Genomic DNA, 19,859 nt, shown 5'->3' on the forward strand with positions numbered 1-19,859 from the left:
TTGAGTTGGTATAAGGTGGACTCCACAGTGTGTATTGCTTTTACCACTGTTATTAGATGTGTTTGTAATACAATTTTTCATATAAAATTTATTCAAAGTTCTCATGTTATCTCATACTCTAAACACTGAATTACAATGGGAACGTCACTCAGGAATGATTTTCAGAGCATAGCCATTAAAGGTGTGCATAGTCTAGCTTCAGTCTGCATAGTCTGGCTTAAATCCAGAAGTACCTGAAGCCATCTGTGTGACAGAGACTGGTTTGATAGTTGACAATATTCCAGTAGCTAGAAACTGTGTATCCAGGGATGAGTGAGTATTCCCTTTGAAGTCACAAACAAGCAGCTTGTTGATACCCGCTTCAAATTACATATTTCCCGCTACTTTAACAAACTCAGATCTGCTTAGGCACTCTTATCAGTTACAGAGCTCTGGTTATGCACCTGCAAAATAATTTTCAATATGAAAGCACCTGTGCTACAAAAATCATCTCCCTCACCACTCTTGTTAAGTCTACCAATTTGTTGCAATTTGCTGATCCAGGTGAAGGTGATCAGCCTTTTAGTCTCTCATACTTAAAATCAAGTGAAGACAACGGTCAGGACTGTCTCCCTCTAAATCAGCTTCATTTAAAGACAATTCAGCTAGTAAGTCTAAGAAAAACATAAGATGAACCCACTCACTCCTGTCCCCACAAAGGTTTTAGACACTCCCAAATGACCCCTGCCAGTTCCCATGTTATGAGTCTACTCCCTTACTCACCCTATATCTAATGTGATGGAGCACAGTGGGCTGCTAGGTCTTTCAAGACAGCTACTCATCTGCTCCTCGGGACCAGGGTTTAGGAGGGAGAGTCTGATGGGCCTGAAGTACAGAGGGTTTAAGGGGGAGGTCTGGGAATAAGGAACGGAAACTCGCCTGGGAGGAGTCTGATGAGCATAACACCAAGCCATGAGTTAGCACATCTGGATATTTTTAGTGAAGTAGTTCCATACTTGCTGTAGTGTAAGAATGACATGCAGTTTTGATTTGCCTACCATAGCTAGTCTGGACTGCTGTGAGGTGTGATAGAGATGAATGATGATGCCAGTTACACCTGCTTGGCATGCCCTGGCTTCCATAAGTAGCACAAGATGATGATTAGGCATACTCTGATTGCTCTGCAAGTGTCCTGGCTGTGATGCAGCCAGCTGCAATTGCTTATTGCCAGGTGTGTTTTGCCCTGCCTCATTGCAGAACATCTCACATACTTGTTTTCAGACTGATGCAGGATTTGATGTTCATGCTAGTAGGCTGGGAGGAAGGATGGTGCTTGAATAGAGGTTGAGAAGGGAGATCTTAGAAGGGTTGACAGAGAAGTCCATAAATGACATGTGGCTAGTGTCCTTTCAAGGATGGTGTACTTTGTTGTATCCCCTCTTCATAGCTCCTTTCCCTGGGTGAGATGCATGTGCTCCCTTCCCTGGGCCAACTCTTCTTCTTTGCTCCTGAACCTTCTGGTACTCCTCAAACTCACTGGAGCTCTCCTGGGCCATGGCAGAGAAGTGGATGAAATCGGAGGAGGTCTGAGAAGTTCTTGCTCAGCCTTTGATGCATCTGGTCAGATTAGGTTTCTTTTCCTGTGATCTCAGGCTCTGAGAGGGCATTGAAAGTTGCTACCTAATTTGTTGGCTTTTCTGCAATAAATTAAGAGTTAGCCTGTGGTAGCATGGACACTTATCACCAGGGGTTTGGCAGTTGTCTCTCTCAACTATATACTTCATTCAGTTCAACACAGAATGGCCAAAACATCCTCCTTCTGTTGGTCATACTCTCTTCCATGTAATTGTACAACTTTGGGGTTTGTTTTTTGTTTTTAACTTGAACTTATACATTTCCTATGTCCTATTGTACCCAACCTATGAATTTACATTGTTCTTTAGCTAACTTGCCAGCTACAAAGGTTTGGAACTGATTATATTTCCTTTAATCTTTCATGAGGTCATGTTTCTTTAATGTTCTAAGCCTTTTCTAAAACACAAATTTACTGGCAAAGAAGAGTTAGGTTAAATATGAGTGTGTTGTTTTGTGATCTTCATATGTGGGTTTATGATGTTCTGGAGAATCAGAAGTGAAACAACACAGGATGAATGAGGCTTGAATTACAGCATGGGGATGCGGATGAGCATGCAATGCTGCTCAGTCTGCTGACACAGTTCCAAAGGTGTGGGAGACAAGAAGACGATTTAATTCAGGCTGATGCACTCTCATCTGTACTCTCATCTACTAAAGTCAAGTTTGAGCTAGTCAACCTGCCACTTTCCCTATCAACAACTGTTTGAATTTCCTTGCCAGAAGAGTCAGTGCCAAGTGCTTAAATCAAGCCAAAGCATATAGGCTGTATGGACTATTGAGGAGGTAGAGCTCAAATGCATGCTTCTGACCAAGTTACTATGATAGTACAAAAGCACAAAGTGTGCAAGGTACTTGCACTTCAATTAAATGGCTGTCTTCTAAGAGTCTCAATTTTGTATAGAAACATAGTAAATCTAGGACTTAAGTCGTTATTTTCAAAAGATGAAATATTAGCAACTGTGTTCATTGGGCCAATAATACAGATTTTGGTCACTTGAGAAGGATTCTCTTTAACTTTTCTTGAATTTTAAATCTAATGTAGTTGAGATAATCAGAAGTACTTGTCCAAATTATTTGATGATATCTATGGATGGTTTTGTAACTGTAAAGCTCTTCTCAGTGATTGAGTTAATATAAACACTAGACTAAACAATGAAATTTATCTACAATTCTACTTATTCTGCTGAGTCTGCAGTTTTTTCTCCATACTTTAGGACTCATCACTGCTTCTCCAGTCTACTCACAATGTGACTGTGAATGCTCGCAATTCAAATGGGGAAGTCACAGGCAGATTAAATGTGGGTAAGTCTAAATTATTTTTCTTGTTCACCGTTTTGGAAGCATTTTAATGAATGTTTATAAGGAGTTTTGGTGATATAAAGGGCTATACACATGCTAATTTTTTACTGTTATGGTCATATTTGAATAGTCCAGCTGCCATTCAGTAAGTACTAACAGTATATTTTCCGTTTCACAGTTAAGCATTAATTCTGTAAATATTAGAAGCACTTCTTTATTACAGAGTTATGCAGGAAAGGTCACTGCACAAATTATTCTTTCTTGTGTAAATAGCTATTGATAATAGCAAGTCATTTGCTAAGAAAATACAACAGGAAAATGTCTAGAGAGGCCTCTATGCTTCTCTTCACTTTCTAACATTCCAGAGACTGATACGTTTAAGCAGATGTCCTAAGAAGTGTCCCAGTGAGTTCTAGACCAGTTCCCAACTTGCTAATACACATATTTTACTATATTCAGTAGCAGTAAGATACACTGGTCTACAGAGTGAAATAGATAGATGTAGGTCTATCTTGACAGCAAAAATAAGTAGAGATTCCTTCCTGCTCCTTAAAAGGCACAAGTCATGTTTATATCTTTCCTAGTCATCACTGAGATTCATCTCAGCAGTGTACACACCATGACCTTGACCAATACAACTGAAGTGATTAGTCTGGACTTCTCCTATGGAGAAACAGTTACTTTCACATCATGATTCATTTATTCAAGGTGCCTACTTTATGGTGGAACAAATTATGCCCTGGAAGGACCTATTAACTTCCACTGATTCTAAGAAAGGGTAGCTAGCAACTAACTAGTTAGTGTAGACCTCTAACCTGCAGACATGGATGTGGTGGTGACTGGATAATGGACAGATGAAGAGCACGTGTGTCTTATTCATTCTGAACTTGCCACTTGTAAGTAGCCACCTGTCAGACTTCTAGCTATTGGCCACTACCTTGGCCAATAGCCAATTTTCTTATTGGCCCGAGAGTCCAACCATTTTTCTACCCACCTTGCAGTCCACCCATCCAGACTGAACATCTTCAGTTTGGCTACAGGATGCTATGTGAGACTGTGTTGAGATGAGGCTGACCAGCCTGTAGTTCTCGATTCTTTTTCATGAAAACCTGATAGACTGAAAAGGGTTAATATCGACCTGTGCACAGAACAGGGATGGGGGGGGGGGCGAGGGGGAGAGTTCTGCTAGATGGAAACTGTCTTGGTAGTAATGACTCATTTATAGCAAATATCATCTAAATTTAGTACTCTCACATCTTATTGGTAGTTTAATTCTGCTTCCTTGCTCTTCACCATGTGGTTCTTCTGGCCCCATTCCCAATAATGTGCAGTTCAGTATTATTGCATCTTATGATTTCAAGTCTCTTTAATCTTTTCCTAAAAGAAAGCCCAGTACTTAGTGTAGCCCAAACAAAACATTGCCTGGCTGCACAGTGAGGCTGTATCTAGCTTAGGCAATATATTAGGCACTTTAAAAGTGGTCTGTGCATTAAAGCAATTCAAATTCAGCACAGAATTAGGGAGGATCTGATAGCACTTTGGCTTGCTCTTTTCAGAACTACTCAGATAAATACTGAGGTAAGAGGATGAAATAATAATTTGGGTCTGGGAAATCAAGATTACATGAAAAGGAAGTGCTGAAACTACATTTCCTTATTATTTGAAATATTTGATATTTAAATGATCTTTGTTATTTTTGACTAGTAATTCTGTTTACTGAATTCATTACCAGTTGGTCTTAAGTGCTCTCTGGTATAGATAGTACCATTGTAAACACTAACATGTAATATTACTGATCCTAATGTTTTAAACTGATAGAAAAGCATTGAAAGAGTAGTAAAAATTTAATACTATAAAGAACTTTGTTATGCCTAAAGATATGGTTGAACAATGACTGGGTAGCAACAGTTTATTAGAGTAAATGACTATCTGTAGATAGCTTTATATTTTTAGCCATTATCCTTAGCTAGTCATAAATTGCATGCACATAAGATGATGTTCCCTTATAAGAAGTATGAAAAATTGGTGTGTGGCTTTGTAAATGAGTGTTACTGCATACACATAAGCTTTTGCTAAAGAATTAATGCCTTCCACACTTGCCAGAATTCTGGAATTATCTCTTAATGCTCTCTCCATCTTATAAACATGCGTAATTGCAATTGTGAAACACTGGTATGGATAAGTTTGGGGTCATTCCAAAGATGATAATATAATGTAATATCACACACAAGATCGTAACAAAAACACCTTTTAACTCACAGAAGATGGTGATTCAAATTAATTTGTTTTAATTTAAATACCCAGTCCTTAACAGAAATAATTCACAAGAGAGATGTGAAACAAATCTTTACTTGAGGAGTTTCTGTGGAATTGCTCACATGAAGATAACAGGCACACATTACTCATGAATGAACCAGGTGTCTATCAGGAATCACAGACCTACTAAAATTACACCAAATGCAAGCAACTTCCACCATGAGCTACCGTGTTTCTAAGGTTTCTACACACTCCTTATTGCATGACACACTGCTTGTAGAACTATGTCCTTGTGGACATAGTAACTTTTTACAAGTGCTGTAGATCTTGCTGTGCTCTGGCCTGGGTTATAATCATTGAATACAATTGCGTTTAGCTGCTTCTCTGGAAAAAAATTACTCACAAAATAAGCTACAATAACACTGAACTGCACATTATTGGGAGTGGGGCCAGAAGAACCACATGGTGAAGAGCAGGGAAACAGAATTAAACTACCAATAAGAGGGGAGAGTACTAAATTTAGATGGTATTTGCTGTAAATGAGTCATTGCTACCAAGACAGTTTCCATCTAGCATTTCAGTTACCTGTTAAAATCACTGAAAACTCATTTATGACCAAAGGAACTTATATTGTACCAAATAAATAATTAAACTAAAACAAAAAAGGAAATTGGACAAATGTTTAGCTAAGAGAATATAGGGAGGGAATAGGTTTGGGAACATTTCTGGGAGGAATGGTGTTTAAGAGAAGAATGTTGGCCCAGAGGGAGCAAGACAGTAATCTAAGCAAGGCACAGATGTGGGAAGTTAGAGGACTGAGAGTCAGAGGGAATTAAGAAAGCAGCAGAGAGGGAATAACAAAGATGTCTTAGAACAGATGGTAACTATTTTCATTAGTATAGCTTCTATCTTTAAAATCATGAATAAGATTCAAAAGATGCCATTATCACAGCTTGCTCATCAACCTTAAAAACTGAAATATCTGGAACTTTTCTTTGATAATCCAAGAAAGCAGTTGAATAAAGCTACTAACTGTCATCTCCAAGACTCCTGCTCCTTTCACTTCAAAGCCTTATTCAGTCTTAAAATCAAGAATAAACTTATCACCTTTGATTTATAACTTGAAATATAATAAAGCAAATTAGTGTCAAAAATTATCAGGTTATTACAATAATGAATGATAATGAATTTATAAAATATATGGGAAATTTATAGACAGTATAATCAATAATCACATATTTAAGAGCAACATTTTTATCAAACAGTAAATTATGTTTCATCTAAGTAAACATATATATACACAGCCTTCTACATGTTGAAGCATAGCTCTTCCTTACCAGCAGATGAATACAACATAATCAGGATTTTGCAGTGGTATTCCAGCATATTAGGAGCAGAATATTAAGAAAACAGCTGGTAAGCAGCATGTTTTCCAACCAGTCTTTACTGAAAAGTAGGTCCAGTTCCTGAAAAGATCTATTTTTCAAGTATCACTTAAGGAAGCTTCAACATCCAGAGAACTCTTAAATTCTGCTTGTATCATGGCTTTTTCAGGAGTAAAAAACACAAAGGAAAAGAGATTTCAAAGTCAGGCAAGGTCTATGAGAACAGCTTCAAGCCCAGTGGACTCCTGGTCCTGCTCCTTGTTTGATCATTTACACCAGGTAACACCAATAGCTTCAGATCAGGAGTTCAGTTTAAAGTATTTAAAACTAGAGGGAATTTATTTAGATAACTGTGTTATGAAGCTGTTCTGCACTTTGAAACATGAAATCAGTGAAATATGTATTCCCCTCAGAAAGCATGGGAATATGGTAAAAAACAAAATGATTTATGCAGTCTGAAAACACAATTACAGTCAAAATACTGCCTAGAAACTATCTACCGTGTCTATCACATTAGTTTGAGCAGCTGTTAAAACGAGAACATTTGTCCTTTCCTTTCCCCCTTTTTTTTTTAAACAGGAGCAACATTCTAATGAAACAGATAAGTGTCAGTACCTAATAAATTGCTTCATTAGCATTAATTGCCAACTATAAAATACTACTTTCCAGTGTCAAATCATTTCTGTTTTCTTATCAGCATTTTGACATTTCATTTTCAAGTGATGGTATTTTTTCATTAGAAACATAATAGGAAGAGAACAGTGTTAATGAAGCATGATGTATGTAAGAAGAGTTTGATGTTGTTTTTACAGGGAAACCCTGAAGCCAGTTTCATAAACTTGACTTAATTAATAGCATTGTAAAATGATTTAGCTTTGTAAAATGATTTAGCTCTTCCTTCTTTATTTTTCCCTGAAGGCTTTCATTAAAAACTTCATTTTTGTCCAGATAGGTTCTTTCTTATCTTTAAGATAAAAGCCAGAACATATTTCCTGAAGATCTTTGTACTGCAGGAAGATGATTATTTGCACAGCTTTAATTGCTGTCCTGCTGGATTATAAGAAGCTAGGATACAGCATAGGAGTAATTAATAGAAAGATAAATCGCAGACTTCATTGAAGTATTTCTGAGGTGATTAAGTCTTCCTATGATGAAGAACTTACATTATTTGTTCCAAAGGGATGAAAGTAGAGATTTTTACCTCTGGAGTATAAAAATTTTAGCTACGAGTAAATCCAGTCATCTCAAGGCATACTTGCTAGTTTTATTTAAAAGTAAACCTTAGTTAACTCAGATCAGGCAAAATTTAGAGAATGACAGGTGGCTGATAAAACATCCTGCAGGCTTTTTAATTGATCCTTTTCTCTAATTTCCTGTTTTAATCCATGGCAGATGTGTTTCTGTTCTATATTAATCTTATATGCTATACGTCTTTTGTGAGACCATTGTGTATTTAAATGGATATAATGTTCAGATGTATTAAAAGAAGAAGAGGAAAATTGTGAGTAGGAATCAATATGTATTTAAATTAAAGCTAGCTAAGCATACCTCTGTGAAAACTTGTTTATGAAAAAATTAATTTAGTCATTACAGCTATTCTAATAGTAACTAAAGTACATTTAGACCCTAATGAACAGTATCCTATTCTGCAAAAAATACCACTGAAGTCTATGTACTATGCATAGTAAGGTGCTTACCATAGCAAGATTCATACCCTGGCCCCAAACATAATAATCTTTATAAAGAAATATGTGATAATGTTCAGGATCAGCAACACTGACTGAAGCCAGACTTTAAACATCCTCCAGAAGTTAATCAGGGAGTTATGTGCATTGCTAACTTGCTGAAATATGCCAGCATCAAAGTTAAGGAGAATTTTAGCCTGGCCAAGGGGATTTCCTATGCTGTCACTTCTCTTCTAATTAAGTCTAGAACGAGAGAAAAAAAGGCAATATATACATACAAGACTACACAGCTTAACTCTGAAAATAAGCAAATGTTTGGGAAATGATGTTTTATACAAAGTATTACAGGGAGAAAGAGACAGATATTGGGTATCTCACTCTTATCAGAGAATGGTTATTCATCTGAGTAGCCCCTTCTCCTTATTTCAGTGGGAGTAAGGAATAGAAACAGGTGAAGATAAGGGAATTATGAAATACTTTATACCCTTCCCCCTGCTGCAGTCTCCAGTAAGTTAGCAAACCTCAACAGCATATTTGTTTCATATGGTACACTAAGCATTAACCCAAGTGATTGGAGAAGAATTTGAAGATAATAGTCAATGCTAAGGGTGAATAAGTTCCTGTACTCACTTCCTTTAAAGTAATAAGATTTATTGGCATTATTAACACTAGATGAATTTATAAAAGTTAGGTTAAAATATCTGAAATTTATCATGACTAAAATCTATTATAGAATATGGATAATTAAGTACATCTAAAATTCTAGTCGTTTAAAGTGTAAAAGTACTTTCTTCTTAAAGCTTCCAAGATCTTGGCTGATATTTAGTGGCCATAAAAGGCGCTAGATCCCTATCTTCAAGCCGCAGGTCTGCACCTCCCCATCGTGGTGGACCGTTTGAACACGAATCAGCAGTGTGCCCTTGTGGCAATGAGGGCTAAGGGCACACCGGGCTGCATTATTCAGCTCTTGCCTGAGTTGAGTCCCAGTTTGACAGCACTACAGCAAACTGGAGAGGCCCGCGAAGAGCTGTTAAGATGGTCAGGGAGCAGGAGTACATGGAGCATGAGCGGAGGGAGGTGGGTTTGTTTAGCCTGGAGAAAAAAAAGGCTTAAGGGTCATCTAATGGCTGCCTTCTACTGCCTAAGGGAGGGCCGAAGAGAAGATGAAGCCAGGCTCTTCTCAGAGGTGCACAGCAAAATGGTCGCAAGTTGCAATAAAGCAAAATGCAACTGGGCAGAAATAAATTTCAAAATTAGACTGGTTAAGCACTGGAACAGGTTGTCCAGCAAGACTGTTGACTCCCCATGGTTGGAGGTATGAAAAATCCAGCTGGAGAACACCCTGAGCACCTTCATCTAACTTCCAAGCTGGTCCTGCCATGGGTAGGAGGTTGGACTAGGTGACCTCCAGAAACTCCTTCTGACTTACATTTTTCAAGGATTCTGTCTTGTCCAGTCTTTGACTGACACTCCAGAATGTGGCGGATTAATGGCACGGACTCAAGAAGTGGTGCATCTTGAGACATTTATTGTTTGTATCTGAGCATATTTATGCTAAGAAGTTAGCTGCTTCAGCGGTTTTACAGATACACATTGCTAAGCCAGTCATCATGCAGATTATGTCACAGGTAGCCAATCATTACACCGATCACGCACACAGCGATCATGCCTTGTACTTTGCTACTTGCTTCCTAGTTAGAGAAAAGCTGTCTTGTTCCTAACCTTGGTTCCCACTGGCTTTTGCTGGTTTATCTGTACTTTCTCAGGATGTATCATTCCCAGCTGCACCGGTGTCCTTGGGTACGTTTGTCTGAGGCTCCTGTTGCTTGCTACTTGCAACTTTCCACCAGTTTAACCCTGTCATGACCCTCCACACCAGAAGGGCTCAGGTCAGTTATAGGTCACTGGTCAAATGTACTAGCCCTATGTAGATGTCTTGGATATTCCAGGACATCTAAAATAACAAGCTGAAGGACAAGCAGGGAACCCTAAAGTACATACAGTAGCACTACACAGCTGTGCTTAGGCAAATGAATCATGCCCTTTATGTTTAATTGGGTTCTCTCACATTAAGTCCTCTGCCCAGATCCTGCAAGCACGCACAGAGTATCCCTAAAACACAGTGGTAGAGTTGGTCTTATGAAAATGCACTCATAGCTTCTTTTTAAAAAAAACCTAATTGGAGGAAGAAGAGATCATACCATTATTCATTATATAGAATATACAGTGGTTAAAGTGTTCGCTTAGGAATGAGAGAATCAGATCAGCTGTCCTCTCTTCAAATTATCATGCCTCATCTCCTTCAATACTTTTCTGTTCACTTTGCCTGTCTGCTGATTGTGTGTTTCACCGTCTCCTGTTGAAGATATTCATTATGCAATAAGTTCTACGTTCATTAGGCCTGAGAGAAAAGATGACACCATAATCAAGTCACTGTGTGAGAAATGTGATCTCCTATTCCCACCATGGCTTCTACATTTAAAAATCAATTTTACAATGAAGCATTTCATATATTTTTATATTTTTTATATTTAATTAAAGCATTTTGTAAATATAATGCTTAGATGGTTAAAGGTGTTTAGTTACCTAAATCGTACTGAGCATGTAAAGAATTGGCACGTAAATACCTATTACTAGATTGGGTTGCAAGCACATGGCAGTTCTTGCTGATCATTCAGAAACAGATTTTAAAAGATCTCTGGACTCATATTCAACCACAGGAAACAACAAAGTATAAGAAGTAAATAAAAGTAAAGCACTAAAGCATCCTTATTTTGGTCTGAGAGGACATAGATTGTTTAATCCACTATATAAAAGAAGAACTGAGAGAAAAAGGGGAAATGGAAGTGGCAAGTGCTCTATTAACATATTAGAGAGATTTTTAAAGGCAGAAGGAGATGAATGGAGATAAAATGTATACTTGCAGCTTGCTGAATATACTCTGTAATAATGCATTTGTTTTAATAAAAGGTGGGCAAGTGCTTCTATCATTGCATATGAAAATCTGACTAATTTTATGCTTCTAAAAATAATGGCTTTACATTTATTGGTATTGCATTACTCATTGAAGCAGAACTGAATCTGTAGGAGTATTACATTTTTAATACACCTTAAGGAGATCTTATTTTAGGTAAGGTGCTTTAATATAATAAAAATTAACTAAAAATGAAATTGCATAGCAATACCCCCAAAGCAGTCAGGAATTTGGCTTATATTCAATACTTCAATGATTCTAGGTAGTAGGAGAAGAGTGAAGCATACAGAGTAGGTGACAGCCATAAGTTATCAAAAATGATGAGTAATAGAGAAGACTGCGAAGGAAAAAAACTAGAATTAAATAAATAATGTTAGTGTTTGAAAGCCTTTTCTTCTGCAAGACCTAAAGACACATCATACATGCTTAATATTTTGCGGAACTAACTGTGGATTTGAAGACTCTGTCTGCCTACATCATATCAATTTCATTTGATACTAAGTCTTTGTGTATATGTATTATATGGCAGGCCCTATTTTTGATAAAAGACTCCTTTCCATCTTGTCATTCTACATTTGTACTGGGCTGGAATTCAAAGGTTGGTGAGATAGGACTAAGAAAAGTAGAAGAGAATTAATTTAAATGTTTTCCCACTGAAATGGAATCACTAAACAAAAGACCTTCTGTACTCAGGAAAACTACCTAGGGGAGTGGAGAGTGAGGAGGAGAAGCAAAAAGGAGGGCTGCTTAGCAGTGCACTCATTTGCAGGGATTTATGGCAACACACGAGGAAAAGAACAGGAGATTGCTTGCCTGAGAAGACATAAGGTTATAAAAGGGCAGTGAGTCATTTGCTTTTGGAACCATTTTTCATCACTTAAACTGTGGCATCCCCAGTGCCAAGAGGTATGTGATGTAATGCTCATGTATGAGGTCTTTGTCAACTGAGTGGCTTAAAGGAGGAAGTTTAAAGAAACAATAGGCAATTATTACTCAGCCTGGTAGCAAGGATAGCTGATGTATTTGGAAATTCTTGTGAGACCTATTGGCAGCAGCGGGAAAAATGTTCAAATGCTCCCTATAAGCTATCACATTACACTTTTAATTGTAGGATTTTATCAGAAAGTATGATTTCACAGTATTAGCAGACATACACGCAGTCAATATACCAAGGTACTAAACAAAATGCATATAGTAAGCAGGAGATTAAAGTTTCATATATATTCAGTTGCTGTTTAAGAGATAAAAGTGAATCTTATAGGATCACAATCCAATTAGTGTTATTACAATATAGATAATGCATGTGTATTGTAAAATCCAACTAAGAGAAATTAATGGCTACTTTTAATTACAAGAATGTCTTCCCATTTCTTTAAAAGTCTATTTTTTGCTTTTCTAAATTTGTTCCATATCTACCGACATGACTCATTCCTAGCATGAATAAAATATATGCTTGAATTTTATTTACCCTACCATTCCTTCTAAAGTTTTAAAATACATCATTTATTAGCAAGATCATTCTTTCATAATGAGGATTATCTATAGGACAATCCATGTTCCATTTTCCTGAGACATTCTTGTTGAAAAAGCTGTGGAGCTAAAGATTCTTTTGAAAGACATAGACAAATGTGTAGGGACCAGAAGCAAACAGAAGAGAAATCTGGAAGGAAACCCAGCACGGGCAGGGCATGAGTGGTAGTTTCAAACAGCCATCAGTTAAGACTCCTTTGGGAAGTATATAACATGTAGTGACTGCTCTCAGGGCTTGTAGTGATTTATTTTATTTAAATCTGGTTTTAAAATGTAATGGGCTTAATTCACAATGCACTCATCTTTAATCCTACCTAACTGCCACTTCAGGGGCTTAAATCCTAAATTTAGATTCTCATAACTCCTGTTCAGAAGAAAAAAGTTCGGGGCCATAGGCACCAAGCCTTTCTTAAGTAATTAAAATTGCTAGACACCTTAGTGAGTCACTCAGCGTTTGCCCAGAAGTATTTAATGTGTGAAGGCGCTTAAGAACTAGACATAGACTAGGTCTGCAGTAGTAACTAAAACAGGCCAGGACCCGCAGTTTGGCCCTGGGGGCATGTGGCACAGCACAACTCTCATTATACAGCTAAACTCTCTTCCGCTCCACAGCTGAACAGCATCACCTATCCTGTCTGCAAGGAGCAGCTCCCATCCAGGCCTTGTCTTGGAGATCTGTGTTTGGCCCAGGTCAAAACTGCGCCAAGGAGCATGAGGCCGAACAAGCAGAATGGGCAGTACTCGAACCTCCCCTGCCTTGGCTTTCCCTAATTTATTACAGTAGTTATTAGCTTCATTAGAACTTAGTTCTCCTCTCTCACCTATAAGGCCTGATCCGGTAGCCACAGTCAGAGTGTACCTACGTAATCTGGCCCTGTAAAATATACAGCTAGTTAAAGGAGAAGAGTTGGAGGTGATTTTCTACAAAGGGCTCACTTGTCTAGGATGTGCTCCTCTTGGATGAGTGCTTATCCAGAAAGTCTGTTAATTCTCTTGTTCTTCTTCTATCTAAAGAGATTTGTCTCTGTTTTCCCCATCCCAGTATTTTAGGGTATGACTCCCTCAATTTCTCCTTTTAAAGGCATTCTGCTTTGCATGGAATAATCAGATATTAATTGAGTGGAAGAAAGTAGGAAAGCCCAAGAATGTGATCATGTGGTCTAATGTAAAAAGCAATTAGTAAGAAGTAGAAAAACTGGATCCCAGCCTTGTTCAACTTACTGTTGAAATCGAGTCAGTGCATACACAACTAGTTTAATTAAACTAGTATAAATTGCACCTCCAGTTGTATCAGTGTGATGCTGTGAATGGACACCATGCCTGAGAAGGAAGAATTATTGAACAGGTTATGTGAAATTTGGCATCAGATAAGAAAGCTGAGAAAGTCTATCTGCACAACATGTGTTTATGCCAACTAGCCCTGTTTGCTTTGGTTAGGTGATGCAAAACAGAATTTGGTACAAGGTATGTAAATACTATTTAGTATGTATATATTCACCCTAGATTTGAAAAGTTAAAGAGCTTCTATATCTTAGAAATATTTTCTGTTGTCATGTCGTATTTCTCTGTAAATTGATCTACTTTCCATAAGAATCCAGTTAACAGAAAAGATGTTAATTTTCTAGCAATACATAGGTATACAAATTAAATTCATTGATTCATGCCGTTTGAGATAGTTCTTTCCTGTTCCTAACAGAAGAAACATGATAAATCTTCCTTTGACGAGATTTCTTGTAAAATAGACTCAGCAAATTAGCAAATCAATAAGAAGACAAATGTATTTATAGATGAGACTAAGTTAGGCCTGGTGCAAATAATGCCGTACTTCTTGAGTTCTTTCAACTCCACATTTTTTTTTCAATGATTTATAATCTATGTGAATCTTGGTATCTACCAAGGTGTGAAGAGGAAAAGAACAGAAGTGCCACTATTTGGACCCAGTGATTTTTTCTGAAAGCTGACTGCCTTTGTAACAAGGCAATCAATAGATGGTATTCCCTCTAAACATATAGCATCTTCATGATATTAAAGTATCTTTTTCTGTGATCATGAGTAAAAAACTAACAATGAAACATAAATTAACAGCGTACATTTCTGAGTTGCTATCTCTTGGAGATATTGCTGCACATTGTTTTCAAACTTAAGCAATAGTTCAAATACACTTACGGCAGTTTCTAATTAGTTTTTTAAAGATTACCTACGCTATAAAACCTCACAGCTTAGATCTGAGTCTGTGGAAGGTCTTGGGCACCTGCTTTACTTTTAAGTACACATGTCTAAATGCAAGTCTTCAGGATCCTCCTTCAGCTGTTAATTCTTTTCATCAATAAATATTCTATGGCTGTATAAAAATATTTGCTTTCAGCTTGCCAGACCTACTAAAATATTGACAGCACTCAAAAGAAAAGTATCTAACTTTGTCAGACTCTTCAGAATAAGCATTCCCATTTCTATCTCATCTACTGGGTCTAATCCAGCAGATATTTTAATTGTGTGTTTTTTAGAAAGAGCTCTCTGCAAAAAGCAGGACCAGAAGAATTGGTGGCAGCCCAACTTTTATCCAGTAGTTCTACAGCCAGGATATTAACCCAGGAATCTGGGCAGCTGGGTTCCATTCTTGTGGAGGAAATAAATGCTCCAGACAACACCTGCCTTCTCTATACGATGTGAAACATCTTCAACAAAGAGACTGCAGATGACTCCTGCATCCATCCCACCAGAAACATGGTAGCCCCAGTGCACCTGAATCACCTGACCTGTATCATTTCAAACAGCAGAGGCTTTGAGTTATGTTTCCCACACTCTAGCCGAGTGCTGTAATCATGATGTTGGATGGATGGGAAGGATAAAGAGAGGAAATAGCACTTGCAATGCCAGTTAAAGTTGATACTAGACAGTTTATTTAGGACTTTGGTTTGTTTGAATAAACAAGGATCTACTTACACTACTTAAATTGGCAGTTTCATTACTGCTGCTGAGCAGGAACAGGAATAATAAAAACCCCTTAACCAAGATTTCCAAGAAAGGCGTTGATAGGGAACCGTCCCTGTTTCACTTGCATAGAATTGCTTTCCTTGCTGTTAAAAAGACTCTGATTAACAAATTGTCACTGAATGAAGATATTTTCTGAGATCGCTTTTTGCAATACGCTTCTCAGAAGTGAAGCCACGTGCTTTGGAGGAGCTTTAAAGAGCCAAATTCAGATCAGTAAGACTGTGCATGAGTACAGATGTCTGACAGAGTATAATCCACTGAGGAGTTTGGCCCCTTATCCTGACCATTGCCAATTAGAATCAGTATCTGTCATTGTGCCTTAAAATTGTTGCCCTGGCTGAGCAGCACCTTGTAGCCTGAATAACACTTTTCCACACTTGGTGGATGTTTAAAAGCAATGGTTTGCATCTGCTAAGTGAAGTGAAGCAGTATGCAATTTGTATAGAACAATATGGTACGCATCTCTTGTATCCACTACCATGGAGATTTTAGGAAATGTCTAAATGTATTTCTTTGCAGAGTCAGTCATCAGTCACCTAATGTCATTTTAACCTGAGATCCCCCCAGAATTCCTGTTTCATTTTAGAGTTGCTACCTGTAGGTTATTTAACATTAATGAGAGTAGGCACGTTAAAACAGATTATTACTGGGGTAGGAAGCAACACAGTGCCCATCTGTCCCATGGATGATCTGTGAATTACCTTTATTAAAGAATTGCTGAAAAGGAATCTCAAGTGCTTCGGCTATTCTCTTGTAGTTTTAATTCTGAACATAGAGTTGGATAACAATTCTATCAAATAGACATTCAAATTTATGTGATTTGAATTTTTAATTTCTCTGGTTTGTTTGGAAAGGGGTTAGTAAGAGCTTGACTTATATTCACTCCACCAAACCAGTACAGTAGAACAGAATTTTTAGTGAATTTAGGATCTAATAATGTGTTAAGAATAGTAGCTGCATATTGCAGAATGAGGAAAGCAGGCTCCTTTCGAGCTTAATAGAAGCTAACCTCTAGCAGAATGATAACAAGCAAGCATAGATTGTAAGCTACAAACTGCTAGGTAAGACTTCTGCTTTAACTGAATATATTATATGTAGACAGCAGACTGCTGTCCTGCACATGATTATTTTAATTTTTGGAGTACCAGATACAAGCTGAAAATACTCTCTCAGCTTTTTCAATATCTCCTAAGAACAACATGATCAGCAATATTTGCCAGATATGTGGAGCTAAACTTGCATTTGTTATGAAGAGCTGAGGGTCCTGCCCTTACATGGAAAAAGGCTGTCATTTCAAAGCATCTGAGTCTCCCTAGTCATAAGGGATGATGCTAAAAAGACCTTGATAATTCATCTCCATGTTTTCAAAATTGAAAGATGTTATACTGATCAAAGAATTTTAGCAGTTTTAACACCAAGAACATGAACGTTTGTCTTCATCAATCTGTGAAGGATTTCCTACATTCCCTGGAAACCCAACTTGAAAGCGTGACTCCAGGCAGTTTTAAACAATGAATTAGATCTTGTAAATAGATTTATCCAGTTTCAGTACTTACAGGGCCTCTATTCTTGGAATATCTGAGTGTTTCGTGAACTTAATGCACTTAAACGAGTCACTAAATTATTAAGACCACAGTTTGAATGCTTGGCAATTTATAAAGAGCGTTGAAAGAGCTGATGTAATTATTCCTTTATTCTACTGTGCTTTGCAGGTCCTAAAATGGTAGAATTTCATGGTCAGCAATTTCAGATCAACTCAAAGGATGGCAAGCCACTTTTTACAGTGGATGAAAATGAGGTTGTAATTGGCACAGATAAACTTCGAGTCACAGGTTTGTAACACAATTTTAAGAAGTGCTCAACTAATAACCACAACAAAACTCAGCTAAAATGTTATTTTAAATAAACCGTGTGTGGGAGCACAAGTTCTGTCTTGCTTTGACTAACAGAACATCTCATTAGAAAATAGAAATCAGAAAATATTCTGACTTTTTTCAATAAATAATCAGTAAAAAGTGTTAATATATGTATATGTTTATATGTGTGTGTATGTATTTTATTATAAAGCCCATACACTTAGTGGTGAGAATTGTACTTGTGCATTTTTTTTCTGAATTATTTAACCTTTCCAGTGTACACTGATTAACTGTAACTAAAAGAATCTTACATATTTTTGTCTGAGAAATCTGTTGTATTGAGTTTTATATGTGAAAACCTTTTAGAGTCTCTCTGGTAGAAAAAGTGATGGCTTTATCTTTCAAAGTGAAAGCCACTGTATTTCTCCTTTGCCTGTAGCACATGTCACAAAATGTTATTTATAGTTTTTAAAATGTCATCTGTCAAAAGACAAGTTTGTCTTAAATTATTTCTACAAATCAACAAAGTATCCATTTAGAGAGTAAAGTAAGATGCCTCTGTCAAAGTTATCACATGAAAAGCCATTTACTTTCATATGACCTGATAAAGTCTAGCTTTTCCAGATGTAAGATTGCATTAAAATGGATGTGTCAAGGAGTGGTTTCACTTAAACTGGAACAGTTCATCAAAGGAAATTCTGAAATTATCCTGTACCTTGTTTTCAGTTTCCTTTTCAATATTTTTAACCTAATTATGACTATCGTGTTTAACTTTCACTAATTATTAGTGCTCTGAAACCTGAGCTCTTGATTTTCATGGATCAATTCATATTATTTCAGTGCATACAAATACAAATGTGGTAGTAAGCATACAATTAGTACTTCAAAGCCAAATTTAAGTTAAAATAAATGTGTTAATAAATTATGTTTACCCCTGAGGGTCTTATCTTAAGTTTTTTTACTTTTTATCCTAATTGGAATTACAACTTTGTTTAACCAGGAAAGCATATCAAATGATTATTGTTTGCCCAAGGGATGCTAAACTTTAATAGAAAAGCATGTTTAGCAAAGATATGAAAAACTGCGTAATTTTTAACTGATTTGGAAAAGGTCTCTCTCTCCTCAAAGTAAGTAAAAATCATTCATACATGAGTTGAAATTATGCTAAAACATGTATTCTGACTTCTCCAATGTTTGTCTTTACAAGTATAATTATTTACTTTAGTAGTTTTTGTGGAAAGGCACATTGCCTGTTTCTTTTTACACTGTAGTACAAGTCAAAAGCAAATCCATTAAAGTCAGTGAAGTTATTTCAGTGTAAAATTAATGTAAGTGAGAAGACAGTCATGCCTACTATGCTTCAAATGAATTTATTAAAATTGTGATTTAAATGATACTATTATCATGAAGGATAAATTAGTAATACTTTGGGTACTAAGTTAACTTTTTAAAAATATTTTAGATAGATAGAGAGTAAGATCAATGTGAAACAAGTTTTGAAAAGTACATACACTAAGAGATGTTTAGATAGTTTAGGCTTAAAATTCACAATGAATGCTTTGCAGTATTTTATGTACAATGTAATAAACTATTTGATTTTACTTCTCATTATTTATGTGAACTAAGAAAAGCTCAGTAACAGTTTTTAAGAAAACTGATAATTTTGCAACTAAAATATAGTATAACAGAGAGCAAATGCCTTTGTGATTTATACTATTTTAGGAAAAGTACAAGTCTAGGAATAAGCTAAACCAAAACCTCAGAAACTGTCATTTCTCAACAAGTTTAGTCTATTTGGCCTCATACTATTACAGTTCAAAAAGTTTTGGCACAGGTGGTAGAAATTTGTTGCAATAACATTGTGACAGACTCTCTCTCTGTTCTCCTAAGAGAACATTGCAAAACCCATGATCAGCCCCTATAACATAAGAAACTGGGCTGGGGTTCAGGGATCTACATTCAAGAGTCTACAGTGTGGATATCTACATGCAAGTGAGGTGTCTAAGCTCCCACCACGGCCCTGGGATGTATCACAGTACCTAAAAAAGACTCCCTTCCTTTGGCAGTGACAGCTGGAGGCCAGGCAGGATATATGAGGGTACTTTAGATGACACTAGATACATAGGCTTAGGCAACTAAATTCTGCCTCTAGCTTACGTGTTGACACCTGCATCGTAGACACTTAAATTTGGGTGTATGAATCTGAAGCTGAATTCCACCCTTAATTTATGATATCTGGAGGAGCATATATTCCAGCTACATCCTC

General features: G+C 36.9%; 1 protein-coding gene across 5 annotated transcripts in view; it reads left to right on the forward strand.

Moving 5' to 3' along the window:
- The window catches only part of SGCG (sarcoglycan gamma), a 146,510-nt gene that overhangs the window by 90,714 nt on the left and 35,937 nt on the right, over positions 1-19,859 (forward strand). For 4 of the 5 annotated variants that reach the window (XM_067290434.1, XM_067290442.1, XM_013962162.2 and 1 more), the window contains 2 exons: positions 2,829-2,916; positions 17,450-17,569. In XM_067290434.1, the coding sequence (XP_067146535.1) occupies positions 2,829-2,916; positions 17,450-17,569 (208 nt within the window). The remainder of the gene's footprint in view (positions 1-2,828; positions 2,917-17,449; positions 17,570-19,859) is intronic. The other variant, XM_013962158.2, reaches the window with a different exon arrangement.

Source organism: Apteryx mantelli, chromosome 1 (assembly GCF_036417845.1).
Source record: "Apteryx mantelli isolate bAptMan1 chromosome 1, bAptMan1.hap1, whole genome shotgun sequence".
Classification (NCBI taxonomy): domain Eukaryota; kingdom Metazoa; phylum Chordata; class Aves; order Apterygiformes; family Apterygidae; genus Apteryx; species Apteryx mantelli.